At 40.1% G+C, this 21,856-nt stretch overlaps 1 protein-coding gene across 4 annotated transcripts in view; it reads left to right on the forward strand.

Annotated features, from left to right (window-relative positions):
* Positions 1-21,856, forward strand: part of PALLD (palladin, cytoskeletal associated protein) — a 345,921-nt gene that overhangs the window by 123,772 nt on the left and 200,293 nt on the right. For all 4 annotated transcript variants that reach the window (XM_075066366.1, XM_075066363.1, XM_075066362.1 and 1 more), the window contains 5 exons: positions 29-95; positions 6,137-6,242; positions 7,245-7,319; positions 8,636-8,777; positions 9,143-9,166. In XM_075066366.1, the coding sequence (XP_074922467.1) occupies positions 29-95; positions 6,137-6,242; positions 7,245-7,319; positions 8,636-8,777; positions 9,143-9,166 (414 nt within the window). The remainder of the gene's footprint in view (positions 1-28; positions 96-6,136; positions 6,243-7,244; positions 7,320-8,635; positions 8,778-9,142; positions 9,167-21,856) is intronic.

The following is a 21,856-nucleotide window of genomic DNA, read 5'->3' on the forward strand; positions in this document are numbered from 1 at the left end:
ACTGAATATACCCTTTTTTCCCCCCCAGGTGTCAGCTCAACAGATTCTGAGAGTGAAAGTTTAGTTTTCAAGTCAAAATCTGGAGCTATGCCACAGTAAGTGTGCTCAGAAACACCAATGATATACAAATTTTTCTATATAACTGTATAAGAATGGTAGCAAAACAGTTTTGCTACATCTGTCCTTGCTGAGGTTACTCCAAAAGAAGAGGCTAACTGGTGTTAATCAATGATCAAGTTGTGTTAAAGTACAATACCGGACCTTGATCCTGGGACTTGCTACATGCAAGCTTTACTGTAGGCTCAGAGCTATCAGAACAGAAAATAACTTTAGACTAATGGACATCTGTTTAAAAGAAAATATGTTGATGTATAATGCATGCAGAAAATAGCTATACGAAGATTAACTTGACTGTACTCACAAAACATCTAGTGAAGGAAATTTCTTAAAAAACAAAGTCAATTTAACTTATGGTGGAAGAAGGTTTAATATAGGCTTGAAAATTACTATCTGTATATATTAGGGCTCTCGATTAATTACAGTTAACTCACACAATTAACTTTAAAAATTAATCGTGATTAATTGCAGTTTTAATTGCACTGTTAAACAGTAGAGACCAATTAAAATGTATTAAGTCTTATGGATGTTGTTCTACATTTTCATATATATTGTCTTCTCTGTTGTAATTGAAATCAAAGTGTATATAATTTTTATTACAAATATTTGCAATGTAAACATTATAAACATAAGAAATAGTATTTTTCAATGCACCTCATACAAGTACTGTAGTGCAGTCTCTATCGTGAAAGTATCAGAAGGGTAGCTGTGTTAGTCTGGATCTGTAAAAGCAGCAAAGAATCCTGTGGCACCTTATAGACTAACAGACATTTTGGAACATGAGCTTTCGTGGGTGAATACCCACTTTGTCGGATGCATGTAGTGGACATTTCCAGGGGCAGATATATATACTGCAGAGCAAGATAGAGATAAAAGGTGTGTTCCATCAGGGAGGGAATGGAGGCTCTGTTCTAGCAGTATGAGGTGTGAAAACCAAGGGAGGGGAGTAAAACTGGTTTTGTGTTGCAAGCCATCAAGTCTTGTGTTAAATCCTGAGCTGATGGGTAATTTGCAGATGAACTGAAGCTCAGCAGTTTTCTCTTTGAAGTCTGGTCCTGAAGTTTTTGCTGAGCGATGGCCACCTTAAGATCTGCTATAGTGTGGCCAAGGAAGGTTGAAGTGTTCTCCTACAGGTTTTGTATATGCCTTTCTAATATCTGATTTGTGTCCATTTACTTTTTCCACAGAGACTGTCCAGTTTGGCCGAGTACAAGCAGAGGGCATGCTGCATATGATGGCGTATATTACATTGGTGAGCATGCAGGTAAATAAACCTGGTGATGGTGGTGTGCTGGATCGGTTAGGTCCTGTGATGGTGTATCGCTAGCTGGTGTAGGCAGTATTGTAGGCAGAGTTGGCATCGAGGTTTGTTGCATGGAATTAGTTCCTGAGCTAGAGTTACTATGGTACTGTGTGCAGTTACTGGTAGAAATATGTTCAGTGGCAGGTTTGTCCGTGGGTGAGGACTGGCCTGCCACCCAGGCCTGTGAAAGTGGGGATCATTGTCCAGGATGGTTTGTTAGATCCCTGATGATGCGTTGGAGGGGTTTTAGCTGAGGACTGTATGTGATGGCCAGTGGAGTCCTCTTGGTATCTTTCTTTGGTTTGTCTTGCCGTAGGAGGCTTCGGGTGCACGTCTGGCTCGGTGATCTGTTTCTTATTTCCTCGTGCGGGTATTGTAGTTTGAGAATGCTTGGTGAGATTTTGTAGGTGTTTGCTGTGTTTGAGGGGTTGAGCAGATGTGGTTGTACCTCAGTGCTTGCTGTAGACAATGGATTACGTGTGATGTCCTGGAATGGAAGCTGGAGGCATGAAAGTAGGCATAGTGGTCGTAGGGTTTCGGTAGGGGTGGTGTTATGTGACCAATCATATTTGCACCCTGTGTGCTAGGAATGAGCTCCCATGTAGATTGGTCCAGGCGCTGAGGTTGATGGTGGGTGTGAAGCTGTTGAAATAAGTGACTTCACAGGCCTGGTGGCAGGCCAGTCCTCACCCACAACAACCTGCCACCTGAAACTATTCTCACCAGTAATGCACACACCGTACATACCGTAACTCTAGCTCAGGAACCAATCCATGCAACAAACCTCGAGTGCCAATCTGCCCACATATCTACAACCGGCGACAAACCATCACAGGACCTAACCAGATCGCCACACCATCACGGTTCATTCACCTGCATGTCCACCAATGTAATATACGCCATCATATGCCAGCAATGCCCCTCTTGCTATGTACATCGGCCAAACTGGACAGTCTCTGTGGAAAGGATATGGACACAAATCAGATATTAGAAAGGCAATATACAAAACCTGTAGGAGAGCACTTCAGCTCCCTGCCACACGTATAGCAGATCTTGAAGGTGGCCATCCTGCAGCAAAAAACTTCAGGACCAGACTTCAAAGAGAAACTGCTGAGCTTCAGTTCATCTGCAAATTTGACACATCAGCTCAGATTAAACAAGGCTGTGAATGGCTTGCCAACTGCAAAACCAGTTTTCTCTCTTGGTTTTCAACCTCAACTGCTAGAAAAGGCCATCCTCCCTGATGGAAATACCTTGTTATCTCTATCTTGCTTGCATGATATAGCCTCCCTGGAAATGTCCACTACATGCATCCGCAAAGTGGGTATTCACCCACGAAAGCTCATGTTCAAAATGATCTTTAGTCTATAAGGTGCCACAGGATCTTTGCTGTTTTATCGTGAAAGGGCAACTACAAATATAGATTTTTTTTTTTTTGTTACATAACGCACTCAAAGACAAAACAATATAAAACCTGAACGCCTACAAGTGCACTCACTCCTACATTCTTATTTAGCCAATTGCTCAGACAAACAAGTGTGTTTACATTTAAGGAGATAATGCTGCCCATTTCTTTTTACAATGCCATTGAAAGTGAGAACAGGCATTTGCATGGCACTTTTGTAGCCAGCATTGCAAGGTATTTATGCCAGATATGCTAAATATCACGTGTGCACCTTCATGCTTCAGCAACCATCAGGGCAGCTCGAGCCATTTCACTGCCCCAAGCACGGCAGCATGCGTGCGGGGGGCACTCTGAAGTCGCCAGTCACCGCAGCCTCCGGTGGACCTCCCGCGGGCAATGCCTGCGATGTTCCACCGAAGCCGTGGGGACTAGCGGACCCTGCAGCAGCCGCCTGCGGGAGGTCCAACTGGAGCCGCTGCCACCTCCTGGCTACCGGCAGAGCGCCCCCGCGGCATGCCGCCCCAAGCACGCGCTTGGTGTGCTGGGGCCGGAGCGCGCTCCACCTGGCTACCGGTTCCAAAAAGGGACATGCTTCCATGCTTGAGGGACTCTCATTAAAAAAAAGTAATGTGTAATTAAATTTTAATGGAACTCCTTAGGGGAGAATTGTAATGTCCCCTGCGTTTACCCACTTTCTTGCCATATTATTTCATATTTTAGCGTCTCAGATGAGAACCCAGGCACGATCTGGTTGTTCATTATTAAGAACTTCACTGCAGATTTGAACCAACGCAAAGGAAGGCACATGGTGAATTTCTAACATAGCTACATGGCACTCGACTAAGGTTTAAGCATCTCTGAAGTGCCTTCCAAAATCATGACAGGGAAGGAGGTGTGGAGCATGCTTTCAGAAGTCTTAAAAGAGGCAACAACTGGGCGATGTGCAAATAGTACTTAGAACCGCGAACCTCTCAAAAAAGAAATAACCTTTTCAGTGGCATCTGCCGATGATGAAAATGAACATGCATCGGTCTGGCATTGCTTTGGATTGTTATCGAAGCTGCAGAACGCCCGTCATCAGCATAGATGCATGCTCGCTAGAACTAGGTGGCTTGAAAGATGAAAGGAGACATAAAGGTGATTCTTAAGTTCATCTGGCACATAAATATTTTGTGATTGGCTAAAGCAGTGCCATAAGATCACCTGTTCTCACTTTCAGATAATATTGTAAACAAGAAGTGATCAGCATTATCTCCTGCAAATGTAAACAAACTTGTTTGTCTGAGTGATTTGCTGAACAAGAAGTAGGACTTGCCGGCTCTAACATTTTACATTGTTTTATTTTTGAATGCAGGTTTTTTGGGTACAAAATTCTACATTTGTAATGATATCAAATTATATGATTTCATGATAAAGAGATTGTACTACAGTACTTGTATTAGGTGAATTGAAAAATACTATTTCTTTTTGTTTTTTAGAGTGCAAATATTTCTAATAAAATAAATATAAAGTGAGCACTGTAATCTTTCTGTTCTGCATTGTAATTGAAATCAATGTTTGAAAATGTAGAAAACATCCACAAATTTAAATAAATAGTATTCTTTTGTTTAACAGTGCGATTAATTGTGCAATTAATCGTGATTAATTTTTTTAATCGCTTGACAGCCCTAGTATATATAATACGTACATCTCCATGACAAAGAGGTAAATTTCCCAGTAGTTTAGTTGAGCCAAATTTATATTTAGAAATACTTTGGCAATACTGAATTTGAATAAACATTTTGGGGCAGGGGGAAGCATTCATGTAATGGTATATATATCAATGTTCCCATTTAAAAGAGAGTTTGAATTTTGATGTGTATGAAATTTGGAAAAATAAATTTTTGAAAGTTAAAAAGCAAAATAAATAATTTTATAATTCTGTGAAATTTTACCCAAAACAAAATATTGTTGCTTGCTCCCCTGTATCCAATATCTTCCTTAGTTTTTAAGTTTTTGGATGTTCCCAGGAGAGAAAAAGGGTGAACGTAGTGATGAGAGTTTTCTCTGAAATGTAAACAAGCAATAATATATCTGTTTATGTTGTGATAACTGTTCCTTTGCGATGTGAATGTAGAGCAACTTATTTTCCAGATTAAATCTTAGAATTTGCAAAGTATTTTAGAATGCAAGAAGCCTTACATTGTTTATGTTCAATACTTTCTCCTATCCTGGATGTTCAGAATTGTGTATTATTGGTTTCTTTCATGGAAATAATCTCTGTCAAACATATTGTGCTAGCAACAGTGTGTGCTGCATCTCCTGTCCTTGTTGAGTCTCCTTCTTTGATTAGGTATAGAAAATGTGCAGTGTTACAAGTGTGGGCATCATTAAGGATCAGATTTACCATCCTTGCCCATGATTACTCTGAGTAGTCATTCTGAAGAAAATTGACTACTTGTGGAAAAGTGGATATTTATTCATTGTGAGTAAGAGTGGTACAGGCTGGATCTAACTTTATGAAATCCTAGAAGATGTCAGCTGTGCACATTCAGAAGTGATATCACTTAAACCATGATTCATTGATTTTTATAATTTTCTAGAATCTATCCCCCAAATCAAAACAAAAGCATTAATCCGCAGAGGACTTGAGTGGATGTCAAGTTTGTGGTTTTGAATAAAATGTTTTGTTTTACAATTTAAATACTTCCATAACTGAAAAGCAGCTCATGAAGGGACTGAGTTCAAACCTTCCAACATATTCACCCTTTGGGCTGATATTGTCTCTCTTTGCCCAAAGTTAATATTTTGGAAGGTTATGAGCATGGACTAAGATGGAAGCTGATTTTGTAATTTTAATTTGGCAGTGTGATCAGCATGAGTTTATAAATTGCACAGAGACAAAGATAGGTAGGAGAGGGGATAGACAATAAAATATAGTAGAAAGACAAAGTGGTTCAGGTAATATTTTATTGGACCAACTTCTGTTGGTGAAAGACACATGCTTTCCAGCTTACACAGAGCTCTTCCTGAAGGTACTCAGTACCTTACAGCAGGTACTCAGACATCTATGTTCGTCTCTAGAGTTCTGTGTAAGTTGGAAAACTTGTTTCTTTCACGAACAGAAGTTGGTGCAATAACAGATATTGCCTCACCCACCTTGTCTGTCTAATATCCTGGGACAAACACAGCTACAACAACACTGCAAATAAAATATAGTGTCATCCCTTTCAAATCCTGTAAGAATTTTGAGTTTACGTTGGTTCCAAAGTAACACATTCAATAACTGTTATATGATCTGAAAAAATGTTTTTTTCCCCCTTTTTTCCCAGAGCCCAGAAGAAAACCACTTCTGTTTCTTTAACAATAGGATCTTCTACTCCAAAGGCTGGAGTCACCACAGCTGTAATTCAGCCTATCTCTGTACCCATTCAGCAGGTACTCAGACATCATGTTAAGTCAGTCAAATATATTAAATCTCTCTCTCAAAATTAAATACGGGGGGCAGAATTGCCATTTTGGGGGGTGAGGGATCATACTTCATATTATTTAACTTGAAATCATTAAACTGCCATTTGCAATCTGAAGATTAATTTAGTATAAAAAAGATGAAGTTACTTACACAGATTGGGGGCAAATAAAGTATTTGAGCATGTGCACAAATGTGCTATATAGGTTTTTACACCACAGTCATAACCATAATATCTGAGCACTTGATAATGTACTGAACACTACACAGTATGGTACATTAATATGATTTATGATAATTCTTATGTGGATTCTTTTTATACTGCTAAGAACTCCCTATGCATATGATGTTTAATTACATACTTTTAGCACAAAATGACTCTTTCATTTTTATTTTCTGTGGGTAATTTAAATCAAATGGTTGTGGTTTCAGTTATACTTTGCTGTTTTTTACATCAGCTGTTGGAAATAAGTTTGCCTAAAGTGATTGTAAGTTATAAAGTATCTATGTTGGTCTCTAGACAATCACATTTTCTCTCAATATTAACTTAATTGAAATTAACCCCTCTTCCTCTCTCCTTTTGTTACAAGCTCTTCTTAGATTTTTTTTTTTTTAACAACATACTACACTGTTATATGGTACGTAATAATAGGAGATGCAGAAGTACTTCATTTTGGGGAGATATTTTAAAGATTATCAGATACCACACACACACAATTCATTAAGGTAATTGGGAACACAATTATCTTGTGAAGCATCAAAACCTTTAAATCTTGCATTTTGATTGCAGACGTACACATATGTGAAATAGTAAAGTCGCACAGTGATTGTACTATAATAAAAACTCCTTTGCAGGGTTATGTAGTTGGATTTGCATTAGATCTATATTGATCATATTATCAGAGCATATTCAAACTTTACAGTAATAATACATGTAGTGCTTCAAGTGACTGTCATTTTTTATTTTGTAGGTCCAAAGCCCTACTTCATATTTGTACCGACTAGATGGATCCAAGCCTGTCTGCTCCACACCCATTTTTACAAAGGTCTGTTTTCTATCACTGTATATAGTCTACATTTTACTTTTCAGTCTCTAATAATGCATGAATCCTTTAATTGCATTAAAACATGTACTTTATATAGTTTTTTATGTGTCCTTTTCCTTGTAGGTACTAGTGGCCACTTAAGAAAAGCAGCTTTACATTGTAATAGTGAATTTCCTGTTCTTCTGCTCTATTGAAATGTTTTAAAGAATTAAATATGCATTTCTATGTGTTTGTAGCATACCTATCACTGTTGTACTTGGCCATGGCTACAAAAATTAAAAACAAAACATTTGGCAACACATGCTAATAAGACAGACCCATTCCCACGATTGCATCTTAGATAATAAAATCTAATGAGTTTGAAGTTATTTTAACAGTAACGGATGTGCTCATCAAGTAACACATTTTAGCTAGGAGTATTTATAGGATGATTGTAGAAGTTACAAAACTCTTTGCATGTCACTAAAATTCAAACCACCAGTTTTTCCAGTTTTCTTTAACTACTTGTTCTGTTCCTTTCCTTATCTTTGTCTTGGGTACTAGCCTTTCAGGTACTGGTCCATGAAGGTACCTTCTAGGTTTGTACCAGGATAGGACATTCATATATCTTGTCCTTTTCCCTTTGGGACATTCTACTATTAACCTGTGAGAGAACCTTCCTACTTGTTGCTATGGTAACACACTAGTGTCCTGATGCTGACAGTTTTCCTATCTACTTAAGCCAAAGCTTACTTCAGCTAATGCAAGGTGTTATGGTATGCTTGACATGGCTGGATAGAATTGTGAGTCAGGTATAATACATTCAGTTAACATAACTTCCCAACACTTATATTAATACTATGCTCAACATATATGTATTGACTAACAAGAACAATTTATTCTCTCATGTCCAGATTAGCCAATATGTCATTAACAAAATGCATATCTTAAAAGATGTGTGCCAGCTGAAAATTCTTCATTTCACACCATGGGGTAAAAAATAAGATAGTTTTTCATCTGTTGACATCCACCTTTTTAGGATGTTTGGAGATAACCATTTTCCACTTTCTTCTCAATGATGTTGCTTTCAGAAGATCAGCCTCCTAGAGAACAAGCAGTGCACTACTTCTTCTGTAACCATGATAAGAATGTATTCAAAAATAGATCCTGTATTAAACATATTCCAACTGAAAACACTGTTCTTGGAAAAGAAAATCAGCAGAATGTTATGACACAATGAAATAAATTGAGGATGGGTGAGGAAGGGAATCTTGATTTGAGTGTTTTAAAGTATGTGGGGTTTTTTGTTAATTTAAAGTATGTTTGTCACATTTCAGGAGCTGCAAAACTCCACAGCATCTGAAGGACAGGTTGTTGTACTAGAGTGCAGAATCAGGGGAGCTCCTCCATTGCATGTCAAGTGGTTTCGACAGGGTGTTGAAATCCAAGATTCTCCAGATTTCAGAATTCTCCAGAAAAGTAAGACATAGTCCTTTGGCTAGCCCAATAATATTCATGTATTCTCAAGAAAGCACCGTGGAATTAGCCTCAGTCAGTCAAAGCAGTCACTTTCCACCATAAGGATCGAGTTATGGATAAAGGGAAAACCTCTTATCCACTTATTTGGGTAATAGTAATACAGGCCAAGTAAATTAATTCCAGAAGAACTATTATAGGCAGGTGATATGAATGTCATCCTTGATTTTTTCCTGCCAGTATCATCTGCATAGATACTGTACTTGCCTGTAGTATTTCTGTACAGAACTTCTATTATTTTTATTAATGTAACCTCTTTCTAATACATTTTTCTTGTTTATTTTCTCTTTGGATAATGTGATATCCAGAGCCCCGGTCTGCAGCTGAACCTGGTAAGAATCATATGAAAAAATAATCTTTTGATTCACTAGCTCTTTGTGTTTGCATCGAAGCCATAAATAGAACAATGTTTCTGGAGCACATTGGTAATATGAAACCCCCTTAAAGACAATCTATTCTTTTATCACAGGCTTCATATTCTGCACTGTGCTTTACATCCATTCCTGTATTCGTTAAACAGTAAATTCCATTCAGACCAATATGGAGGTCCCCACTGACAAAACCTTTAAATGATCTTTATTCTCAGAAAATGAGCAACTTGCAAGCTAATGAGGAGAAACAATCCCCACAAAATTCCATCACCCAAATTCTACTTGCGTAGTTTTGTAACACCAGACCACTAAATGCTGGTTTCCTCAGTCTAGCTTCCCAGATGCAAGCTGTCCTAAATGTAAGCAGAGCTGGCTCAAAATAAGCAGCTTTTAGTTCCAGTGAGCCTTTCTGGTGTATTCACAAGGTATGACTCTTGGAACTCAGCAGGCATAAAAATGGTCCTTCCATTTGCATTTTTCTCTCTACATCCTTATTTCACTCTTCACACATTGTGTTATGGACTTTTTTGGCTATCAGCTAGAAGTTGTAGGAATTGGAACATATGTTCTCCCTTGCCCTACCATTTTTACGTATGTGCATGAAATCACTAAAATCACCATCATGGCACCTTCTAGCTCCTGTTCTGTGAGAGTGAAAGAAAATGGCTTCTTCTGAAGCAACTGTTTAGGCTTTTGCATAGATTGCTTGGCAAATGTCCTATAAGAGCACTGCAGCCAACTCTCTTCCTCTCCCTTTCTCCAGAGATTAAGTCAAGGGAAAAACTAGTTAGTAGGACCTGCTAGGGCTAAATACTACCATTACTGTCCCAACTTTGTATTCTCTGGCTCAAACTACAGACTGTAGCATTACTTGCTGCCAGTGAGAGCTCTTGGTATGACTAGAGTTGCTCCAGCCACTGTAATGTAATACACTTGGCTGCCTGCCAGGGGACGCCTGGCCCTGCAACACATAAGTGACAGATAGCAAAGAGGAGGCACAGAGCAGGGTTATTTCTGTTCATTATCACATACGCAGAGTATAGGGCTGTTTTCACATGCTGTCTCTGCTCCTACTTTCCCAGATCAAACAACAAATGTGGGAGGGGATGCCTGTTAGCTTGGTGGTAGAGGATGACAGGTAGCAAAGTAAAGGGCTCTGAGCCTGGGACTGGTTTTCTGCACGTGAAGGGTTGTGTGTGAATGTGGGGTGTTCTGAGCTTTGGAGTGTCAGACAGGAGATGGCTCAGGACTCATAAATAAGCAAGCGTTCAGATGTGAAGAAGTTAGGGCAGAAGAAAATAATTTTCTGCCTGCGACATAGGTGTTGTGCAGGATGTTTCTGAACTGATACGGCTTGGTTAGAGGAGCCTAGGGGCTTTGAGATTCTGCACTGGCGGGCATGGGATGAATTGGCGGGATTGAATACGGGGGAACGGCGTCAGCTGGGATTTGGGCAGGTGAACTGGTGGTGTGCATGTGAGGGATCTAGGGTAAAATCTAGGTTGAAGAGGAAGGGTTTGGGACCAGGAAAAAACAGTGAAGGGCTAATCTGGTCCTCCACCATGTGTTTTATGAAACTGGGCTGGAAGAGAGAAGGAGGGTGCTCCTTTTTTCACCGCACTTCTCCATCAACCTCCCTTATTCCCCCAGTAAAACACTTCCCTATTGTGCCCCCAGACACAGTGCCTCAGTTTTGAACCTTGGAAATATTGATTTGCAGAGGATGTGAAGAGGTGGGTGTGCAGATTCCTGTATGCAATCCCATTACTTATTTTGGGCATCAGTTGTCATAGGAATAAGTACAAAACTTGCATCTGTGCCTATTTTTATTGCAACTACCCCCACATGGTTTACTGAGGTAACAACCTTAAAAGAAAGTTGAAAACAGTATATTTGCTCAAACTGGCCTCTCACAAGGTTTAACTATGGGGTTTGGGTTATAATTATACACTAGTCTATATTTGTTAAGGATGTCAAATTACAGTACAATCCAATTTTTCTGAAGGGTTTCAGAGCCCTCTGAAGCCTTTGGATATGCAGGAGAGTAACATATGGTATGCATTGCCATTGTGGGCTGTGATTGACTGGTGGTTAACTAGCAGTTTGGTTATATGGTGGTCAGATAAATTGGGCTAAAGGAGGAGATATTCAAAGGTAACTAAGGGATTTTATGCTAATGCTGCACAAATAACTGACTATTTGGTTTGTGTACAGGTCCAAAAAATTGAAAAAGAAAATTGTTTCAGGATGATCCAAAATGAAAATGTGTAGTAATTTTTGGCAAACCAATATGTAGAGAAAAATTTCATTTTTGTGTTAACAAAAATGTTTGTCAGTGCCAAACAAAACATTTTATTTTGATTGTGTTTTTTAAAAAACATCTTAAATTTTTTTTAATAAAATTGACTGAAATTCCAAAATAAAATGCTTTTCCAAAACAAAACGTGGAAATATTTAGTTTCAGAAATGCTCAAACTGTTTTGACATTTCTAGATTTTTTTAACCAAAATAATTTTGCCAAAGTCTACCTGAATTTGATAATTTTTTTAGCCAATCAAAGACTGCATTTTTGGGTGAAAAAAGATTTTGCATAAAAAATTTAGCCCCGCTGTGTTTAAAAGCCCAGATTCACTGTGTTCCTAAATTTCTGTGGCACTACTGAAAACTTCCCCCACAATATGTCTCGTTGTAGCAAAATGACTCTGCTCAAGTTATTGTTTTTTAGATGTTATAGAACAAAGCAGATGAATGTGATAAGTTCCTTTGAAAAAAATGGAAATTGGTATTCTTTGAAAATAAGGACTGTTTCAAATTCTGTTTCTAGATTTAATACATTTGGTGTTATAAGAAAAGCCCTTGGCATATCGATATCAATAGAATCAGGAGTGCTTCCGCAAGTGATTGTTCATATACACATTCCTCTGATGGGTGCATGTGCTTCATATACTAGAGGTGGGAGTCTTTTTTGCCAGCAGTGTCCATAAGGCATGCATGTGCTATTCAGTCCTTGTGCTCCACTGCAAGGGCATGTAAAGGAGAGGTGTGCTTGCTGCTGTTCAGTTCCTCTCATGGTTGAGAGATGAAGCCCAACAGTTCAAGAGACTGCCAGCCCCTTCTTGTAGTTTAAGCTAATGGGTTTATATTATAGTTTGGTTGCCTGTTCCAATCTTCAGTTCTTAGAGCTCACCTGGGTAGTATGGTGTCATCTGATTTGCTGGGATTAAAACACTGCCCTTCATGGGAGCAAACTATACCAGCTTCACATGCACACTTGAAGTCCCTCTGTTTTCTCGGAGAATCTGCTTATTCCCAGTAAATGTGTAATATGCAGGTCCTTCAGCTCCCAAGCTAGAAAGGACAAGGAGGGCTGCCTTTAGGTCTTCCTAATGACCAAGTCAATGAGACCCACTTCTGAAACAGGCTCACTAGATTCCAATGTACAGGGATCTTCCAAGCCTAAATGTAAATGCAAACTCTTGGCATTCAAGAGCTCCAACTCAAACAGCAAACATGACAATAGCATCGTCCTTACACAGACTGCAGGGAGCTAGGAGACCTCTAGGCAGGTCACTCAATAGAGTTTCCTCTAACAGGAAAACCTCCCCATGGCACTGAATGTTGTCTGAGACTTTGCAGCCCAAAAGGGTTCCCACTGAAGCTCACTCTCAAGACAGTTCAAACCATATGGCACTGAAGCATCTGGCACCAAAATCCAGAACCTCAGGAAAGAGTACAGCACCAACCATGGCACTGCCTACTTCAGTGGTCCAGGCACTGACTCTTTTTGACTCTCTTTTGACACTGGAATCAAGCCAGTCAGGACAGTTCACCATCACTGTGGCATAGTGTCCTGACAAAACCAGTTCCCATGCACCTGTACATGCTGTCCTGCCTGGCACTATTTAGATACTGGCACCAGTGGACCTGCAGATTCACCCAGAACCACAATTGTCCCTGTTGTTGACTTCCACACAATGATCTATCTTGTAGTTTGATCCCTAAATCTCTGACGGAAAATCTCTTGGCTCCAAGTTATACATTCTTCTGGGATTCCTCTTTGGAATTGAAGGACAAAAAAAGTCTAATTCAGCAACAGAGTTGCTTACCCAGCCTGTCTCCACAGCCCTCAACAACTTGTAGAGGATCCAGACACTGCTTACGCAAAAGATATTGGGACCCACAGAATCCAGGCTCATGGTTCCCAATCTCCTGGCTTCTAGGTTCTTACGCACTGATGTCCATGTGGCCTCACTAGGGACCCTGGTTGGCTCACAGCAACTTTAACCCCAGGAAGCTACCTCAGCACCAGAAGTCTGCTTCCTCCATGACACTGCACATTCAGTTGCCCTAACATCCCTTCTGATTCCCACACAACCACAGGCAGAGGAGGAGGTAATGGAAGAGCAGGCACTGGAAGACAACCTGCCAGCACCAATCATTCTTTCCTCCTCATCCCCTGATCAGGTCTTAGTGCCAACCCACACCCCAGAAATGGACAACTATGAGGGTTTCCAACACACATTAAAGAGAATGGCAGAGACCATCCAAATCCATATGGCAAAGGGACAAGAACAGACATATAAATTGGTGCACATACATCAAGCCTCTGCAGTAGGGAAGTCAGCCTTCCCAATTAATGAGACCATCATGGATCCAGCCAGAATCTTGTGGCAGACACCTGCTTCTGTACCACTACATTCCCCAGCACAGATAAAAAGTATCAGATGCCTACCTATGGGTATGGAATTCTTTTACATGCATCATGCTCCATCTTCCTTTGTAACTGCTATGATAAACAAAGAGGCAAAACGATTCTGATCCACACCAAAGGAAAAAGAACTAAAGAAACTAGATTTACTTGGCCAGAAAGCCTACTCCTCAGCAATCCTACAGTTCTGTGTAGCCAGTTATGAGGTCCTATTAGCCAGATATAATTTCTGCACACAAGAAAGACTGCTTGCTTCCCAGACAACTTTCTGAGTGATAGTCACAAAGACTATGTGTTGTAATATAATGCAGGCTAGCTTCTAGCCAGAAAAGTCTCAAGCAGCACTCGATGCAGTGGATATGGCTGCTAGCTCAGTGGCAATGGCTGTTGTCATATATCTGGCATCATGAAGAAGTCCAAACAGTGGTGGAGGACTTACCTTTAAAAGCAGTCATGTTGTTCAGCTCTAAAACGGACTTGGCCCTCAGCACACTGAAGGACTCATGAGACACCTTCTTTTCCTTCAGAGTACGTACAAGTTCTTAAGGGGAAATAAATGAAACAGAAGTATGCCTCATGAAGACCAGTCCAGTAATTCTTTTACTACCAAAGGTCTTCAGAACAACCCAGGAAACCACAGCATCTCCATAGGAGAAGACAACCCACTGCTCCACCACAAATTCCCCCATCTTCTCAGTCTCAGAAGCATTCACTTTGATGGGATGGTCAAAAGATGTGTCCTTCCTCCATCAGCCCCAGAAATTTATGACCTCCCCTTCAGAAAACTGTTAGCTCACTTCAGGCTTACTGGGTCTCTTACCAATATGTATACAATAACACATGACTATTCCATCAAGTTTTCTACAGTGCCTACCCCTAACCTCCTTCCTTGCCTCTTTTCAAAGACCCTTCTCACAACGATCTACTATGTCACAAGGTCCTCCTGCCCCTCTCTCAGAGCAATAGAAGGGTTCCTTACAGGGAAGGTTTCCTTAGCAACAGTTTCCTAATCCTGAAGAAAGAGAGGCTGGAAACCCATCCTAGATTTGCAGAACACCAACACCTTCATTCACAAATTAAAAATCCAGATAGTCACCCAAGCATCAATAATCATCACACCAAAGTCACGAGACTGATTTACACCTCTCAAATTCAGTAGGTATATTTTCACATTTCCATCATTTTTCCTCACAGGAAATACCTGAGATTTACAGTGGTACAGGACCACTACCAATACCAGATGGTACTCCACAGCACCAAGGGTAGTCACCAAGTGCTATCACTAGCAACAGTTTACTTAAGGCAAAACATCAACATATATCTTTACCTAGACAATTGGCTGTTATGGGGAAAATTGCCTTTTCAGACCCCCAAAGCCATCTCCATCACACACAACCTTTTCAGAGCTGAGGCTTGAAAGTCAACAAAGAGAAACTGAGCTTAACCCCAGTCCAAAGGAATGGATTCATTGGCACAATCCTGGACTCCATCACCTCCTGTTCCTCAAGACAGGTTTGAGAATCTATCTTCTCTTTCTTTTTCAGCTAGAAAGAAATCCAAACACCAATATAAAGTCATGCCTGGCCCTCCTAGGCTACGTAGGCTCCTGAACATTCACGACTCCGTATGCCAGACTTCACCTCTGATGCTTGCAGGGTTGCATGAAGTTTGTTTACACAACCTCCAAACATCACTTGGACAAGCCCGTTTCCATCCCACCCTTGGTCCTATCCTCACTGAAATGGTGAAAGGACCCATCAAATGCAGGCAGAGGGTCCCATCCAGAGTACCTGTATCTTCCACAACAGTAGTCATGGATGCATCCTTACAGAGATGTGGTGCTTGTACAGATGAACTAACAACATAGGGCCTATGGTCCCTGAGAAAGCAAAGCATGCACATCAATCTCCTAGAGTGGTAAAGAAGGCCTGTGAGATTTTTTTTTTTTGCCCCCTAATCTGAGGACCGTTGTTCCAAATAATGACTGACAACATAACAATCATGTTTTACATCAACAAACAAGATGTGACCAGATGTTTCTCACTCTGCCAGGAAGCAGTCAGACTCTGGTATTGATACATCAACCATTGAATATACCTACCGGCAATATGCTTATTTGGACTGCAGAGTGGACAATTTTAGCAGATGCTTTCTCCCAAATCATGGGTGGGAAATCAAAGAGAGGATACTGGCAGATATCATCATACCCTTTTTGCCAATCTATGTAAATGTAGCTGTCCAATTCTGCTCAAAAGGAGGACAGAGTCAGGGATCTATAGTGGACACATTTCTGGTACCATAGTCAGGAGTTCTGATGTATGCTTACTCTTCAACTTCATTAATTCCCAAAGTGCTCCACAAAGTCAAACAGGGCTTGGCCAAGCTAATCCTCATAGCTCCAGCATGGCCCAGACACTTCTTGTTAGCAGATCTAGTGGACTCTCAATAGCTCAACACAGGACCTTACATCTGCTGCCTGATCTGTTATCTCAGAACCAGGGTCAGATCCAACACCCAAATATACCACTCCTGCACCTCATGTGGAGGCCGAATGGTTGTTGTCAGTAGAGCAGGCTTGGTCCTCTCCAGTTAGAGAAGTTCTGATAAGCAGTAGAAAAGAATCAACAAGACAAACTTATCTTTCAAATTGGACAGCATTTTCGCATTGTGGTAATCAGAAATAATTGATTCCACATCACTCCTCAGTCCTTCAGATTCTTGACTACTTACTTGAACTCAAAAGCAAGAACCTGTCTTTCTGCTTTGTCAAGGTACATTCAGTGGCAGTATCAACCCACCATCTACCAGCAGAGGACTATAAAGTCTTTTGTTATACGACAGTGATGAGATTCCTGAAAGGCTGAGTTAAAGAATCTCCACCTATCAGAGAACCGATTCCTCCTTGGACTTGAGGCTAGAGCTGCAGCCCTCATGGGACCACCTTTCAAGCCAATGGCCTTCTCTTCCCTGCTGCACCTGTTAGTGAAAATGGCATTTTTGATAGTGATAACTTCAGCTGGAAGAGGAGAGATTCAAGTGCTAATGACTGTTTGCAGTGTTCCACCTGGATGAGTAGGAATGAGGACACATCATAAATTCCTTCCCAAAGTAGTGGCAGATTTCCATCTCAATCAGCCAATACACTTACCAGTATTCTTTCCAAAACCTTACACATCCAAATTAGAGGCAACACTGCATGTGTTGGATGTGAGGAGAGCCATGGCCTACTTACTTCCCAAATAGAATGAAACTTTTTAGAACATCTCCAAGACTGTTTGTACTATGGAAAGGATGTAAGGGTCAGTAATTTCATCTCACAAACTATCTAACTGGATTTCTGATTGCATTAAATATGCTATGAGATCGTCAAAGTAGACTCACCATCCATAATCAGAACTCACTCCATCTAAGCACAAGCTATGTTATTCTACCTCACTGTGAAACTTACCTGTATCAGACATTTGAAAGGCTGCTACTTGGGAGTCATGACAACGTGCCTTTAACAGAAGCCTTCCATAATTGTTTTAACTACTTCAAGCTCCTACCTCCGTAATATAATAGTTGTTTGAGAGTCACCATCAGTGGAATGTGCACATGGACAATCACTCGAATTAGAAAGGGAAGTTTACTTACATTTACAGAAACTGGAGTTTTTCAAGATGTACTGTCTGTTCGCACGTTCCACATCCCACCCTTGCATCCTTCTTCAGTGTCCTATCTTAAGAGATTCTGTAGTGAGAAGAAACTGAAAGGGGGTGGTCGTCCTTTGCTCTTATATGCCCTCGCAGCAGAGCACAAGAACTGAAAAGTGCATGCACCCCGTTTAGGTACTGCTGGCCAAAAAGACTCCAATCTTTAACACATGAGGTGGATGCCACACCATCAGTGGAATGTGCATACTATAATACACCTCAAAGAACTCCAGTTACTGTACATAAGTAGCTTCCCTTTTCTCTACTACCAAGTCATCTGCTTTGTATCTCCTAAATGTAGCTTTTATTCACTCACCCCATCAGCACATCTCAAGGTTTCTGAAGCAAGTAAAACTTAAAGCAAAGTTTTCTAGGAAGTCTACAGTTCACCAACAAATCTCCGTTTTGCTTTTTTCACATCCAGTTAAAATTATCAGAATTAACTCTCATTGATGTGATAGTCTCTGCATATTTTAGCAGTTTTAACCATTCATAGAAGATGAATAGTGCTACATGAGCTAATTATCGTATATTTAGGAGACTGTGAGGATCTACTGGATAAGACAGACACTGGACTGGGACTTAAGAGAACTGGGTCAACTCCTGTCTCTGCCTTTAGTTGCTGAGTGAGCCTGGGGAAGTCACTACCCTTCCCTGGTCCTCCATATCCCTATCTGTAAAATGGGGATAATGATACTCACTTCCTTTGTAAAGTGCTCTAAAAGAGCTAGGTGGTGGTGGCATTATTAATAGCTAAAATATAACTAGAGTACAACTGAAAGAAAGTGAATACTGTAATAATTAAAAATAAGTACTAATTTACTGTCAGTATTATTTTAAAACTACTACCTGTATAAAGATGGGGAAATAGTAAGGTATTCTGACTCAGGAGACGATCTCTTCCCCAGCTCTCTGGAATGTACTACACCATCACTTTGAAAGTGCAGAATGCTCTCATTTCCATGTCTGGCCAGCTTTATTTATGGAATTCCCTCCCGTTGATGTCCGTGTGAGATTCTCTGCACGTACCATTGTTGAACTAGCTTTTTCTGATTTCTACTATTCCCAGTGATATTCCACACAGTGGATCCGATTCTGCACCCAATGAAGTTAATGATAAAGCTTCCACTGGTTTCAGAAGTGCAGCATCAAACACTATATGTGTATAGGGAATACAACTTAAATTAGCAGAATCTGTCCAAACAGGGAGAACTTGAACTTTGCCTGTTGTGCGAGGAGCAGAATTTCAGAGTTGAGGAACCTTACTGCATGTTTTACAATGAGCAGTTGAACTGATTCCAGAAATACAGTGGATCCTTTGTGTTGCAATGCAGATTCTAGAAAACCAGATAAACCAATACCTGTGAAAGAAATGGCTCATAAACAATCAAATTTCAACTGCTGCTGAATGCAGGCAGTGAGAACATGCACAGGAATTGAGTAAAGTGTGAAGGAAGCTCACAAACTATGAAAATCTGTTGTTATGTGGAGTACTCGAAAATTTGAGGTGGATGCAGTTTCAGCAATTTATTGAAATATTTTGATGCTACACATATCCTATGTGTTATATAGCTAGTGTCCAACTGTGACTAAAAACCTACAATGCAAATTCAGTGAGCCCTAGATGTTTATAGGTCAATAATGAAGTAAGAGCAGAGATCTCCATAAATTCGTACAGCTGAGAGACTGTGAAACAGGTTTTTCTTGTCATTGTTATGTTCTATCTGCCTAATGTGTTTTACACTCCTTTCTCTGTCTAGACGGAAATCAGCCTGCATCACAAATCTCTTCAGACTGTTTTGTGAATTAATAACTAGTCAGATTACTTAGGGCCAACATCACAGTTTGTCAAATTACCTGCTCTGTACTTCTTTCTTTGACGTTTTGACTTTATGCTGATTGAATCCTTCAAAGAGCAGTCTGCATGGGGATAGGAAAAAAAAAAGCCCACAGAGTCATTTGCCAACTGTTGATGCTTTGGTCATTACTCAGCTGTCTGGAGCCAGCCACAAACTGTATTGAATTACTGTAAGATAATTGTCTAAAGGCATGTAAGAAGAAAACTGTATAAAATCATTTTTCTTACATTTCCAGAAAATTGCTGCACATAAAATCTTTCGAAGCACAATGCTGCATAATTTGACCAAAAACCTCTGAGAAGATAGACATCACATATCTTGGATCATGCATTCTAGGTTTCATGTTTTGCTATAGTAGCCCAAGGGTGCATGATAGGAAATAGCCCTGTACAACATTTCCAAAGATGGCCGCATTAAGTTTGAAACTGACAAAGTAATGCAAATGTAACAATACTGCCCCAAAATTCTGTCTTTTCTTTCTGATAGTTTGGTGAAACTTAAAATACAGCCATTTCTCAGTAAATGAGTATACACATTTATAGGGCACATCCCAGATGGAGTAGCTTCACCCAAGTTGAAAGAGCTATCTCAATTTACACCAGCTAAGGTTCTGGCTCTTCACTATGTAAAAGAAAAGAAAACATGAGGTCAACAGCATTCAACATTCAGAAATGAAAGGTAAATGTAAAATAAACTAAAGATATCACTAGATTAGAGAGAGAAACTATAATTGGATTAGAGATAATAGAAGCCCAGCTTTCCCTGCTACTCTTATCCACCTCCCTACTAACACTACCTCAGTTTTCTTCTGCCAGCTGTCCTCTGCTACCCCAGTATATCTGCAGTATTTTGTATTCTGTCCTTGTCCTTATCATACTGCTCAGGCTGGGCTGGCATGTTGGTGCTTTCCATACCCAGGTCAGCTCACTAGTTCTTTATATTCTTAGCAATTATTGTAAAGTATTTATAACCTATTAGCATGTTTTAATAGTCAATTGTCAATTACAAGTTATGCTGCAATACAGGCTCTGACACATATATATGTAGTTGTATAACAAATGCACAGCTCTCTATTTTCAGAATGTTCTCAGCTCTTTGTGAAATCCAAAATTTTAAGATGCTTCCATCCCCATGCGCATTAGGCATAATGGAGTTACTCTCTGCATAGATTGAGACAGTGGCAAAGTAGGAGAGAGAAGTCTTACAACAAACTAGCTTCTCCTCACCCAAAAACTGATCATCGCAAGAGCATTGGTGGCTAATTCCTGGGGGGTGACTTTTTTTCCTATGCTGCCACCAAAAAAAGACCCTTATTTTGTCTTGATTAAAATATTCATGAATTAAGTTGTTTCCAGGGGTAGTTTGGCATGGTGCTTGGTATGGTTAAAACATATTGTCCTATCTGCTAAAGAGCTCAACACCACTAAGAATCTGTATTCTCAGTTTTCTCACAATGAACAGCCGTTTTCTCGTTCTGGTGCTCATAAGGTATCAGGCCCTTAAACTGTACCATTTTGCTAACCATCACACCTCTCCTCAGTTAAGTTCTGACCAAATATTTTGTGGCTCCTATCCCATGAACTATCTCCAGAGTTAGTCAGTGCTGCATGTCTTCTGAAATCTTGACACTGGTGTAAAGCTTTCATCTCTAATTTTAGAGCTCATGAGAATACAGGCTGAAATCACTCTGGAACTGCTGCGTAGGTGGGAGGGAAGTGCAGCAATGGTGATCAGAATACCCTACATAAAAGAGAAGGCATCAACTAACTTTTTCATTATTTTTGTTACCAAATGCTCAGAGTTTTCACAAGACTGAGCTGATATTATCTGTTGTTTTTATTTGAGGCTCCTCTTTGTCTTTGCTGGAACTCTGTGGTTTCTCATCACATTCAATTTAATTCCGTTCTACACTTACTTGTTCCTCCCTGCCTTCCAGACAGATTCCCAATTTACTAGAGGGGACCTGTTGAGTGCATTGCTTTCTTAATCTGTGGTGACTCAAGGCATAAAGGACCAAGACTAGAAATAAGACACAGGTTTACATCTGACAGGTTTTTCACAGTGCAGAAAATGACCACTGTGCTTACCCACTCTTTTTTTTTTATGGCAAACTCTGTTGTGGCTTTGGAACTATGACATTGCATCATGGCCAAAAACTCTGTTTCCCAGGATTACGTGTGCATCACAATGGAGGAAGCTGAAGATCAAAGTTGAAAATCAAAGCTGCAGATCAAAGAAAAGTGTCACCTTTCATATGATGAGCACACACATTCTGGGAAGTAAATGCTCATCTCTGAAAAACACTACATCAGGGAGAAATTAGTAAAAATGCTCCAGAACCAGAACACTAAAAACAGAAATACTAACATGGACATGGGTAGAGCTTTGTTCC

This window comes from Chelonoidis abingdonii, chromosome 5 (assembly GCF_003597395.2).
Source record: "Chelonoidis abingdonii isolate Lonesome George chromosome 5, CheloAbing_2.0, whole genome shotgun sequence".
Lineage (NCBI taxonomy): Eukaryota > Metazoa > Chordata > Testudines > Testudinidae > Chelonoidis > Chelonoidis abingdonii.